Source organism: Zeus faber, assembly GCF_960531495.2.
Source record: "Zeus faber genome assembly, chromosome: 5".
Classification (NCBI taxonomy): domain Eukaryota; kingdom Metazoa; phylum Chordata; class Actinopteri; order Zeiformes; family Zeidae; genus Zeus; species Zeus faber.
This window is the reverse complement of record NC_137192.1, coordinates 3756458-3769846: the sequence shown is the minus strand read 5'-3', so window position 1 is coordinate 3769846 and position 13389 is coordinate 3756458. Positions and strand designations below refer to the sequence as shown.

General features: G+C 40.5%; 1 protein-coding gene across 3 annotated transcripts in view; it reads right to left on the bottom strand.

The window, feature by feature from the left end:
• The window catches only part of usp48 (ubiquitin specific peptidase 48), a 33295-nt gene that overhangs the window by 18502 nt on the left and 1404 nt on the right, over nucleotides 1–13389 (bottom strand). For 2 of the 3 annotated variants that reach the window (XM_080001576.1, XM_080001577.1), the window contains exons 5-13: nucleotides 13194–13321; nucleotides 12830–12954; nucleotides 11786–11894; nucleotides 11460–11498; nucleotides 9722–9855; nucleotides 5938–6023; nucleotides 5613–5792; nucleotides 4492–4629; nucleotides 3853–4002 (exon numbers count right to left, since the gene is read on the bottom strand). In XM_080001576.1, coding sequence (XP_079857702.1) covers nucleotides 3853–4002; nucleotides 4492–4629; nucleotides 5613–5792; nucleotides 5938–6023; nucleotides 9722–9855; nucleotides 11460–11498; nucleotides 11786–11894; nucleotides 12830–12954; nucleotides 13194–13321 — 1089 coding nt within the window. The remainder of the gene's footprint in view (nucleotides 1–3852; nucleotides 4003–4491; nucleotides 4630–5612; nucleotides 5793–5937; nucleotides 6024–9721; nucleotides 9856–11459; nucleotides 11499–11785; nucleotides 11895–12829; nucleotides 12955–13193; nucleotides 13322–13389) is intronic. The other variant, XM_080001578.1, reaches the window with a different exon arrangement.

Below are 13389 nucleotides of genomic sequence, written 5' to 3'. Positions count from 1 at the left end.
AGTTTGCATACCGGCCGAACAGATCCACAGACGACGCGGTCTCCCAGGTAATGCACACCATGCTCACGCACCTGGATGGCCGGAAGGGGTGCTAGGTGATATTGCTGTTCATTGACTACAGTTCAGCTTTCAATACTAGTCCCCACCAGACTGGCTGTCAAGCTGTGGGAGCTAGGACTGAACAATCTGCTGTGTTCCTGGATCCTGAACTTTCTCACAACCAGGCCCCAGGTGGTTAGGGTGGGGAGGCACAGATCCAGCACCCTCGCCGTGAACACAGGATCCCCCAAGGGATCCGTCCTCAGCCCCCTACTGTACTCCCTGTACACATATGACTGTGTGGCCAGGTCCAGCTCCAACACCATCATTAGGTTTGCTGACGACACCGTCGTGATGGGCCTGATCACCGACGGCGACAAGAAGGCCTATCGTGAGGAAGTGGCTGACTTTTCACTCTGGTACCAGGACAACAGCCTCCTCCTAAGCGTCAGCAAAATGAAGGAGGCCGATTGTTGACTTTCGGAGAGGATTACAACCAAGGACGCACACACCGTTGGTGATTAATGGGACTTCTGTTGACAGGGTGAGCAGCCTCAAGTACCTGGGAGTCCACATCACAGAGGACTTAACATGGACTACACATGACCATCTCACTCTGTTGGGAAAGGCGAGGCAGCGTCTTTACCGCCTCAGACAGCTGAAGAAATTCATGGTCTCGGTGAGGATCCTCAAGTCCTGATACTCTGGAGCAGTGGAGAGTTTCCTGACAGGCAACATCACTGCCTGGTTTGGGAACTGTACTGCTCAAGACAGGCAGGCCCTGCAGAGGGTGGTGCGTTCAGCCGAACGTACCACTGCAACTACCCTCCCTTCCCTACAGGACTTATAGAGGTGTAGTAGCAGAGCTCACAGGATCATGAAGGATCCTCACCACCCCAATGGACTGTTCCAGCTGCTGCGATCGGGCAAGCGTCTCCGCAGTCACGCAGCGAGGACAAAGAGACTGAGATGGAGTTTCTTCCTGCAAGCCATAAGGACTGTAAATGCTGAACTCACCAGGGGCCCTCACTGAGACACATATAGGCCCCACTGCCTTACTGTACCATATATTGCATACTGTACTGCATTCTTTACTGTTAGTTTATTGCTGTGCCGTAATGTTGTATAATTGTACTGTATGTCTGAACACACTAATTCTTTATTCACATGCCATTTTACTGCACATATCTGTATATACATAATAGTCTATTCCTCTTATTTCTACTTTGTATTCTCGTTCAGTATATTACCTTTTTACTCTTATTTTATTCTATTTACTTACTAAATTACGTTTTAGGAATCAGTTCAGTTAGTTAGTTAGTTAATTAGTTATCTATTGTGTCAGTTAGTACTTAGTGTGCATAATCTCTGGGTGCCTTGCAATGACATTTCACTGTATGTATGTATGTATGTATGTATGTATGTATGTATGTATAAGAATGTGATAAATAAACATCTTGAATCCTCTTTTTGTTATATTTGGTTATTAATTTGAACAGCATTCGTAGGCCCTTTTCCTTTGGAGTTTGCATCTTGTATTTTTTAATTTAACAATCTAAGTTCCTTTTTAATTATTTTATTTTACCAACTAAAAACAGGTTTTATGTTGCTTCCCTTTCCCCTAAAGAGCTGGTTCGTAACAGGCGTATATTTATTGATTCATTTTTTTACATTTATTTGTTTCAGGATTTATTTGATAGGAATATATATTTATTTATTTATTTTTTATAAAATTGAGTGCAAAATCCAGGTACATCCTCTTTGTGCGCACAAGCTAATGAGCTGCGTGCTCTGCTGCTCCGCCTGTTGCTCTCCAGCATGAGGGATGCAGACCAGGACCACACCGGGTGATTTCTGCTAGACTGTCCCTTGCCCCATCTATTTCGGCTTTATCATGGCATGTGTGAAAAGGCACAAGACAGAAGTTTTTCCTGAATGTAGCTGCATTTGTGAATCGTGAAACTCACTAGTGGTGCGGGATTACTAGGTTAGTAGGTTACTGGTTACTGGTTATATACCGTGAACTACTGTGAAAGGGGCTTAACAATGGCATAAAAAAATACTCTTTTAAAAAAATACACGTTTAAAATTGAATTGAAACCTTAAAATCAAAAGTCAAACCAAATTGTGTATTTGGAGAATCTTGACATCCCTAATTATTCACATATATGGAAGGGGCTAGGCCGGGTAAATACAGTTTATGTTAAAGGTGGAAAACACCTCAAAGGATTCAGACAGGAGGAGCCCATGTAACAATTAGGCCTCTTACATACTGTACACAAGCTACAATATGCGAACGCAGGTACGTGACCTTAAGCACGTATTTTCCTTACATACAATATGCACATATTGGGGCCCTGTCGGAGTTATAAACGGCTAGGCCACAAGGGGAAGCCAAAATCTCTAATTTGGTGGGAGGAAGCATTGAGCAGGGTATTTAAAAATATCTACCGCAGAGGAAGTATAAAACTGTATATTCTCGATCGCTGTCAGAAATAGAAAAAGAAAAGATGTTTCGTTTGTTCTTTAAATACTACAGGAATGCAAGATGGAGGATATTATTCAGTCATCTTGCCTATGCGTAAAGTGGATAAAGAGACATTTCCAATATATTTGACCATCGGTTTTCCTGCCGATGTAATCACTGTTATGTTTATTATATTGATGATGATGATGATTTCACTGATAACGTAGGCCCCTTATTTACTGCAGTGTTATGCCCCAGAAAACATTGTCCTGGTCGATTAAAACACAATGCAAGGAATTGCACCACACATAGCATTTAATAATTTAAACGAACACATTTGCTACGCGAGAAACACCCCTTGAGTATCTCTTGACAACGTGCATTGTTACACACATTTTCTTGCGTACGGTATGTAAGAGGCCATAGGCTATTTTCCATTATATAGCATTTTGATCATTGGGAACCACTGCATCAAACTAGTGGTGTTGACGCAACGTAGTTGATTCATACGGATTGCCCCCCACGGTTCTGCACGCATGTGAACCGCGGATGAATTGCAAAATTTAACCATCATAGTGGACCAAGTGAAATGCAGTGTACCTTTTTTAAGTTACAATTCCATAAATCTCGATGGGTTGCAGTGAAAAGAAGATAAAGGCAGATGAGTGCTGTGCTTAACTCTGAAGCGTAGTGATTGGTTTACGGTATATCGTTGCTACTTTATGACATATGGTGAAGCAAATGTCGCCACTATGAGTCTGCTCGTCTGCCTTATTGGAGTGGTTAAGATCTGCCAATAAACATACGAACATTCAATGTCTATTGACAGATGCAGACTTCTATATGAAATCGACTGTTACTTGCTTAATTCTGAAACCGATTTTCATGAAATGTAGTTTGTTATAAACGTGAGAAATTGAACATGATACTGGAATTAAATTCAAGATTTAAGACTTTATTTAAACATTGGATATGTTGAGTGTTGTTTTCATTTAAGGCCATGGGCAAAGGTTTCTTGCTTTCGGTGTTTTACAGAATAAATGGAAAGCAAAGATATTTTTGTCTCCCTTTTTTTTGCTGATCCGATCCGAACCGTCAGGTTTGTGATGCGTTGCACACCTAATATAAACTGTATATCTTGCTGTCAATCTCAGTTACACAGAGGCATAAAAACATATATATATATATATATATATATACACACATACATAAAAAATATGTACAGATAAAAAAAAAATCATGCCAGTGCCTTTAATCAGCCATAAACCGCAATTCCCACAGTGTGTCTCATTTAAATTTGGATTGGGTTGGGAATTGGGGAGGATATGGAGTGCTGTAAAACATACCATCTGTGGCGGGTAAAAGCTCGTAGAGCTCCTTGACCTCCTCATGCTTGGCCTTGCCCTTGTCGACACTCTGCTTCCTCATGTCGGCCATCTCCCTGCACCACTCCTCAAATTTGTGGTTGTCTTGATCCACTAGCCTCTGCAGGAAGGCTGTGGGAAAACACAGATCGGATTATAAAGAGCAATAAGATAAAGGATAAAATCAATGGGTAATTAAAAAAAATTAAACGGTGGTTGGCATAGATTTCAATCTGAATAGAACTCGAAGGACAAAAATAGCACCAGTTAAATTGGATTGGTGATCCTGTCCCTCGTGCTTAAAGTATGTAAATGAAAATGAGTTAATTTAAGCTCCAGGATGCATACAAAAATCAATATACAAAGTGCTATTAAACAGACAAACATTCATTCATTCATTCATTTTTCAGATAGACATCACAAATAGAAACCCTACTATAAGTCAATATTAAAGGCTGATGTCTATTGCACCAATAACATTATTTTAATCTACAGTTGAAAGGTGAATTATGGCTACAAAAGACAGATCATTGAGAAGGTAGGTGCATTTGATATATGATAAACATTTCCACTCATTTAAACCAAGAAAAACACAAACATCGTCACTCTCCAGGGATTTACCCGGCACTTCCACATCGTTCGTAGAAGGGTCTGCATTCTCCTCCTCCTGGACCTTGTACACCAGCATGTAGGCGTTCCGAGAACAGTGGTAGCCTTTGCTGCACTTGGGCTTCCGCGCCTGGGACTTCACAGTCTCAGCTGGAGAAATAAGGAGATAAGGAGAAATAACGTAAGAGATGAGAAACAGGAGGTTGATCCGCACCGGTTGTGCTATGAACAGTCAAAAGGGTAACTTGCACCTCGGCATATCCAGTGAATTGATGTGTGGGGAAATGATGTAGCAATTCAATGTAAGAATTAACTAAATACGCAACATCACATGGGGAGACAGAGTAGAACTATAGTGAATGGCAACTTGGCAAGAAGAAATGATGTGGTGAGATGCTCAGAGTGTGTTTTTATTTTAGATTTATTTCTGAGTTTCATGCGCTCCGTAAACATCCACTCCGTCCCACCGGGAGCAGAGCCCCGTCTATCCAGGGAGAGAGCGTCTCTCACAGATCTCTCCAGCTTTTACTTTAAATTTATATGCATTTGTTTTCCTTGTCGTTTCCTACTGAAATAAAACAAATCAACACCTGTGTTACACATGCCTCTCCATTGTGCCCTTTAACTTTACCGCGGCCTCAGTTGGTACATTGGACTTTATTTTGTAAAAACTTTTTTTGTGTAAAAGAAAAGAGAATTTGTGTACTTCTAAAAAGAATAGCCCTAAATACAGTACTCTACCATCCTAAATAGCTGTGAAACAAATTCACTGACCTGTCGCCTGACTACCACCCCGCTATTGTGCTGTGGCAAAGAGAAACAACGACTCAACCCTGTGACGTCACAGGCCAAGATGTAAAAAAAAATTTATATATATATATATATATATATATATATATATATATATATATATATATATATATATAAAAATATATATATAATTTTTTTTTATTTTTTATTTTTTCCCCCCAAACCATCTTCTCCATAAAGCCAATATTGTAAATTCATTAAAAAACCCTGATAGTTGCTCTTTGAAATTGCTTAAACTCTCAAAGACTATGGTGCATCTAAGAGCCAAAGTTTGACTCCCAGATCACAGCGTACAGCTTAGACGGTTTCAAGTCCCCCCTCACCAATGTCTTCCTCAATGCCCAGCTGCAGCTTCTTGCCCTCCATCTTCTCTATCTCCTCGTCATTGAACTTGTACCAGTCACTTGTGCGGGCATCTCGGACATGGGCGATGTAATGGCCCGAATAGGCACTCACGCCACGGTGGATCAGCACGGCACTTAGCTCGTACACACACTTCTGATCTGGGAGGGATAAACATACATAAAATAAACAACTAAAATTCAATGGTCTCACATAATCTGATAATAAGTTGTCTGAGGTAAAATCATTTTAAGATACACAAACAGCCATTCAACGTATTCATGCATTACACCCATGGGGAGATACCTTGCTTGGCTTCCAAAAAAGGTCCCATGTCCAGTTGCTCTGGGAAACTGATGAAGGTGTTAAGCTTCTTCTTGTGGCCAGTTTGTCTGATGGAAAAAAAAACCAAACCAACAACATATTATGATACACAATTTTGCAATTTGGCAAATTAAATATATCACTATGAGCTAAACTTCTCCGGTCCGAGGTGAAATATTTCCTATTTGACAAAAAAATGTGGTTTAGTTGGGGGTACTTTAAATCAAATTTAACTAATACATAGTGCAACTGAGGCTGGGTGATGTATTGATATAATATCGTTATCACGATATGACGTGAGATATCTAGGATCTGTCTAGGATTTTTGTTATCAGAATATCGAGCTATAGTTAAGTGTTTGTTGTTACTGCTGCATTACAGTTAAGTAATGCAATTGTCTAGCTGTTCTAATCAATGCCTCCGCCAGCTTGATTTGAAATAGTGCATGACTGTTCAAAAGTTAAGACTTTAAGACATTAATGGCAGTTTAACAAAATGTAAGGACAACTTTGCAAGAAAAAAGGAGCACCAAATGTGAAAATACAGTCATAATAGAATTTCTGAAGGATCAGTCGAGCCAACGTTTCATCTGCCAATAGACGCTTTTATACAGAGATCGCGCAATATTGCCATAAAGAAGACCAGTCAATATCGTGGCTTTGCTTTTTTTACACTAACCCAAACAAAAGAGGCCTAATGCCACCTGTGTGTGATTTTAGAGAGGTGTAACACACCAACGCAGAGCTCTAGTCTGACATACACATTGGGCAGTGGACATCAATGAGTGATCACCTGGTTTCCACTGGCAATAGAAGCGCTTTTTTTTTTACCGGTATTAATTATTGATATTTAATTATAATATTATACAAGTAATAAACTGGAACCGCAACTTAATCACCGGACCATCCACGTCATAACATCCATTTGCTTCCTCGAACAAGAACCAACCACCCTCCATGTAATTAACAAATAGAAAAAAACAACTACTATATCAATCCACATTTTTTAATTTAAGCCATTTAGGGGCAATATTCCAGAGAAAATGGCAGGCTCCGTCACTACGGTGCAAAACTCCGGACCAGCAAGCAGCCGCAGCAGACATGCACAGGAAAGTCAGCTCCCAGCCTACGTAACATCTGGCTGTAATTCAGAGCACAAGACGGAAAAAAGTTTAAATATGTTTACTTTGCACAGCAAATGCCGCGTGCAGGGAGGCACGCATAACGCGCCATCAAAACGTCACACACATGTCCCGGCATGCCGGCTGTCCCTCTCACAAAGACCTTATTTCAGTTCTGTGACTACCTCGGCTGCTGGCTCAGTGCCAGATTAACAATGCCCCACCCATTCCATTTTCGTACCTTTTACACATAATGGCGAGGCGGAATGATGGCGCAACACTCCCACCTTGACCAGGCTGTGTAAAAGGGGAAAATGATTCAGTCCTGTTTTTATGCGGCACTGTCCACAATGGAAGATGAAAGTGCCAGTTAAAGTCATACACCGGGGAAAGACAATCTTATTGACTCAATGGCAGAGCCCTAAAGCCCCGCCGCTGCAGAGCTGAGCTGAGCTCTGTGCAGCTACAGCAGCAGAGCATATTTATTAATATTTCATGTGTCGAGTGTCCAAATTGCACCAAATTCGACACTGCATGTCCTTGGGTCCAGAGAAATGCAAACACCAAGTGTGAAGTAGTTTGAATGAACAGTTGTCAAGATAATCGGAGGACATACATACAGATAGACAAACAGTACAGACAGACATTCTATCCTTTATTAGAACATTAGCTTAGATGACAATAATAATAATAATATAGTTAGATTAGATATAATAAGATATACACACTACTAATCATTGTTTTTTAAGTATTTTTTGTGTGTGAATATCAAATAAAAGCACCAAGAGTCATCCGAGACATATCGTCAAATTATCGTTACATCGAAGTTCGATTTTGGCAATGTCATCCGGCTCTAGAATGGACTAAATACGTTTCGGTATAGGCTCAATCTGCTATTATAAGAATGAACGAGATTCAATGTAAAGTTCAATTCAAGACTTCAGGAACGGAGTAGGAGAGATTTTCAATTTGAAAGATAAAATTTTGTATATTTTCAAACAGGTAAGGAAACTCTGTCTTTGCAATTTATTTTAATCAAAGTCTGTTTTAATAAATAAATAAATATATTACACACACACACACACACACACACACACACACACACACACACACACACAGGAAACCGAACAGTCGAAACCGTTTACATCAGCGTGGTCTGCGTGCTAGACGACCTGCAAGGGTATCTGACCACACCACCAGGCACAGGTATTATTGTCTTGCATGGGCCAGGGAGCATTTAGGCTGGACGAAGGACCAGTGGGCCTCAGTGCTGTTCTCTGATGAAAGTTGATTCACGTTGAGCAGAAATGATGGCCGCCAATGATGTTGGAGATGTCAAGGAGAGCGCTATGCATCAGCCACTGTTGTCACCAGACGAGCCTTTGGTGGTGGTGGTGTTACGGTGTGGACAGGTGTGTCTAGTCAATACAGAACTGCCCTCCACTTTGTGAATGGTACAGTGACAAGCCCATACTACCTGAATAACATCATTAATCCAGTCATTGTGCCCCTGCATGAACAACACAGGCCTCATTTCATCTTCGTGGATGACAATGCTCCAGCTCATTGAGGTCGCATCATTAGGGAACGGCTGCTGGAGACTGGGGCACCTCAAATGTAGTGGCCTGCACTTTCTCCAGACCTGAATCCCATAGAAAACCTATGGGATCAGCTGAGTCGCCGTGTAGAGGCTCGTAACTCTGTGCCCCAGAACCTCAATGACCCGAGGGCCGCCATTCAAGAAGAGTGGGGTTCCATGCCTCAGCAGACAATAAGTCGACTTGTGAACAGCATGAGACGTTGTTGTCAAGCTGCAATTGATGCTCAAGGGCACATGACAAGTTATTGAGACATTTTTTGCTGTGGTATAACCACCGCTGTTGTTGGCTTTTGTTTCAATAAATTGTTTAAGATGAGGAAATCACCATTGCATGCTTCTACTTAAACACCCTACTTTCATGATATCACTGTAGCGTGAACTTTTTACATTTTCCATAAATTTCACCCGAAATCCCTAACTTTTTGTGAGTAGTGTAGAGAGAGAGAGAGAGAGAGAGAGAGAGAGAGAGAGAGAGAGAGAGAGAGAGAGAGAGAGAGAGAGAGAGAGAGAGAGAGAGAGAGAGAGAGAGAGAGAGAGAGAGAGAGAGAGAGAGAGAGAGAGAGAGAGAGAGAGAGAGAGAGAGAGAGAGAGAGAGAGAGAGAGAGATCTAGATTGTGCATCCCCATTTAATTTTTGGTCCATATCGCCCAGACCAAAGTGCAACGAATCAAACTTCAGTTGGTCTCCACATTCACATCATGCTGGATCAATATAGGGAGAAATATTCTGTATCCTCATAAAATCTTCTACTCAATGCTCAGCCCTGGCGACCAGTGAGGTTGCAACACACCAAGTGGTGGTTAAGTAATTGGTTGGTAAATGGTCGGTTAGGAATTGAAGGTTGCGTTTTAGCAACGCCATGGCAACCAGTTATAAACAAAAGGCATTTCTCACCAACAATGTTGACCAAAATGAATGTGGCGATCACAATTTTGAGGAGGTCTTTCCAATATAGCTATCAGAGAGGACCATAAAAATGTGTTAAAAGGCCAGACAATGCCCCAGAATGACTGGAATGGGCCTCTAAAGCCTTCCAACGTAATGACCTGTCAAAGACGAAGCGCATGAGCTGCAGGTTGATGGTGCGCGGGAGACTGTGCAACTTGATTCGCCGTGTGGCACTCTGTTTGCTCTGGCAGCTCTCGCAGAAGTAGCGGTTGTCCCCGTCCAGCTTCTCTTCCTGCAACATGGGAACAAAGGGAATTTGGGGAGGTTTTTGTGAACACTGAACAACATCATGTTTCTCATATGTGCTTGAATTACACATCAAACTGTCAATTTTAAACTGATGGATGAATATCGACATTCCACCACTTTTAATTGAAGCAACCAAGTTGCATCAAAACTATAGAGTAGAAAACACTGTGTGCTTTGAGCTTCAAATTCAAGATTCAAGAGGTTTATTCGTCACATACATATACATACTTTCATACATATATGCAGTGAATGTAATGTGAAATACAATAGTTTTATTGTTTATAGAGTTTCCCCAAGAAAAGTTGTTAGGCCTGGTGGCAATTATCCTTTGATGGGGGACACGGCACGGGCCAGCGACAGATAGTTATGTGATAATGGAATGAAACACGGAATTTAGGACTTAAAAAAGCTATAATAGAGATACCATAGGGCCCAACATTAAGTCAGTGATAAAATCTGACTGCAGATTTGAAAATATGACTATGTTATGTGTTATGAGTCACTTATTTAAAATAAATCAACAAAAATAATCTGACAATGTACATTCTTTTAACAACAACAATATTAATTCAATTTAATAATATCAAGGTTTTTGCACTCTACAAAAAATGTAAAAAAAAAGTTCAGATTGCCTACTGATTCTCACAGATTTTGAATGCTGGACACATTTCAACAACAACAAAATGAATAAATAATATCAAGTTTCACTCTACAAAAAAAACTGCATTCAAGTCCTGATTGGTTGTCTTAGATCAACCAAGAGATCCAAACGGATCACTATTTGTATTCATTTTCTTTTTTTTTTATGTCCTAAGAAGTCAGTGTGGAAAATATACAGTAAAAATGACATTTTTCCGGTTTTCACAAATATAATAATACTGTCTCACATCAGAAATGGTGTTTGAAATGCATACAGGCTTCTCATTATAATCTAGTCCAGGTTCTACAAGTACAGTAATTTGACTACTATAAGTAGAGAGATCTACAGTAGACCTCTTTTTAGGTGGTCTACGTGAAAAAAAAAAAAAAAAAGGCTAAATATTCGGAGGAATTTAAAAGCACCATGAAAACAGACGCTGTGATTTGGCTGCTCACTTCAGCATCGTGGGAATGAGGGGGAGGTACGAAACAAGTGTGACGATATTTTGCTATGGTGGTACAAAAAATGAAATATATTAAACTAAATTATTTGAGTCTGTTATTATATATAATAATTTATACAAGTTATAACCTGGAGCTGCAATGCCAGTGCAATCCCCGGACCAACTGAGCCATAAGAGAGCACCATGTCCAAATCCTCCATCTGCTGCTTCCTTGCTACAACAACCAAACCTCCATGAAATTAATAAATAGCAAAAACAACTTTTATATCAATCCACGGTTTTTACTTAAGCCTTTAAGTGCGATGTTCCAGAGAAAACGGCTTCTACCAGTTCCGGCACCCGGAATTTTGCGCAGCAGACGTGCAGTAGAGTCTACAGATATTGAGCCACATCTATGAATATCTTATTTTGTAAAATGTCTGGTCTTACGGGTAACACAGGTGTATTGTCATGAGTTTATTGACCGGTAGGAAGAATTCCTCACCATTTTATCTAGGTTTCCAACCGAGTCACCCCACTGTAACTGTAGTTTAAAAAAACAATCTTAAAAAGACAAACATACATTAAAAAAAAATCATAAAAATGCTGATGCTTAGCAGGGCGGGGTGTCAACTTAGGCCTGGCGGGCCGCTTGATACCAACAGCTTTTGTCCAACTGCTATTGGACAGATATCGAGTATTGGTACATCCCTAATTGCAACTGGTAAATAACGTTTCTACTGTATGACTTTGATAATGATAATGTTTTCACTTGAATCCAAATTTAGAATTACAAATGTAAATGCTTTCCACCTGCAATGAGTGCGTTACCTTGAGGAACTCTGTGACGCACTCTGTGAGGTTCTTGTGGCCCTGGATGTTGAGTTCCAGTTCATAGAATCGGGACGGCAACGGAGATGCGCGGCCACATTGGTTACAACTGGGGAGCCACAAAACAATCGTTACGCTTGAAAAAATGTTATTAAAGAAAAAAAAAAAAACTGGTTGTGTGCTTTCAGCAATAAACAGCCGTTTTATCGAGCTTGACTTTATAAAAAAAAAATATATATACCCCTATGAAGTCAAAAGGTATCTCCCTTAGCAGCCATAAACCCTCTGCTCTACAAAACCCAAACAATGTTTAGATGTGAAATGATTGTGTCAGGGTTAATTCTGGCATTACAAAATGAAATTCAAGAACGTTCAAGTACTTTTAAGTGCCATTTTTTCCCATCTTCAGGGACTTCACTCAAAATAAATATAATCAGTCTCATTGTGTGTGTGTATATACACACACACACACACACACACACACACACACACACACACACACACACACACACACACACACACACACACACACACAATTTATTTATTTTTTAATCCCCCCCTCAAAAGGTTTTTCAATTATTGGGGTTTTTTTTGTTTGTTTGGTTTTTTTTTTAAAGGGATTTTCGAGCACTTCAGCACGAAAGTGTCTATTTTCAAAGTTTCCAAGGACAACATTCAAGCACTTCAAGGACCTTCAAGGACCTAGAACTGTCTCTGAACACGGTAGCTCAGGAGGTAGAGCTGGTCCTCTAGTAATCAAAAAGTTGCTGGTTCAATCCCAGGCTCCTCCTGCTAGCATGCTGTAGTGTCCTTGAGCAAGACACTTAACCCCTAATTGCTCCTGATGGCTGCGTCCGTCGGTGCTTGAATAATTGTAAGTCGCTTTGGATAAAAGCGTCTGGTAAATGTAATGTAATGTAAAAAAGACCTGAAATTAGACCTTACTCACGCCCTCACTTTTATGGTAAAAAAAACAAAGGCCCAACACATTTGAGAGTGAACTTGTCATATGTTCCCAAAGGATAACTTGGTTGTGAGCCTTACACTGTGACGTAGGAGAACTGGCCACAGAACTGCCTCTGGATGACGTTCTGGAGGCTGGAGTTCTTCTGTTTGGATAGAGTGTCCTCCAACAAGGACAGGAAGAGCTTGGAGAACTCCTGAGCATCCTGGGATCAAAATGCATAACAGAGAATGAAGCAGGAGAGGAGGGAGCGGACCCAGCTACTGTAGAGCTGGTGAAAAACAAGTATCAAATAAAATTTAAAAATATTGTCTAAAACTAAAGCATTGGTCAGACGTTTTGGGTAAAGAATTAACTGTATTAGTTTTAGAGACTTCCCTAATGCAGATTTTATCACATTTGTCAAATATTTTAGTTTACAGGTTTACAGGGGGGGGGGGTCACCTGCTGTTGTCCTGTATCCAGCCCCAGTGCCTTCACCAGACCCGATGGGTCAATGTACCTTCTGTTGCTGTTCTGTAGTAGTGCAAATAAATATTGAAGATGCTCACAAATGGACTGGGGCTCATAATCTGAAATGTGTGGAAAGACAAATGTGAGAATATAAATATCAGCAATAGCAATATTGCTTAAAAAAAAA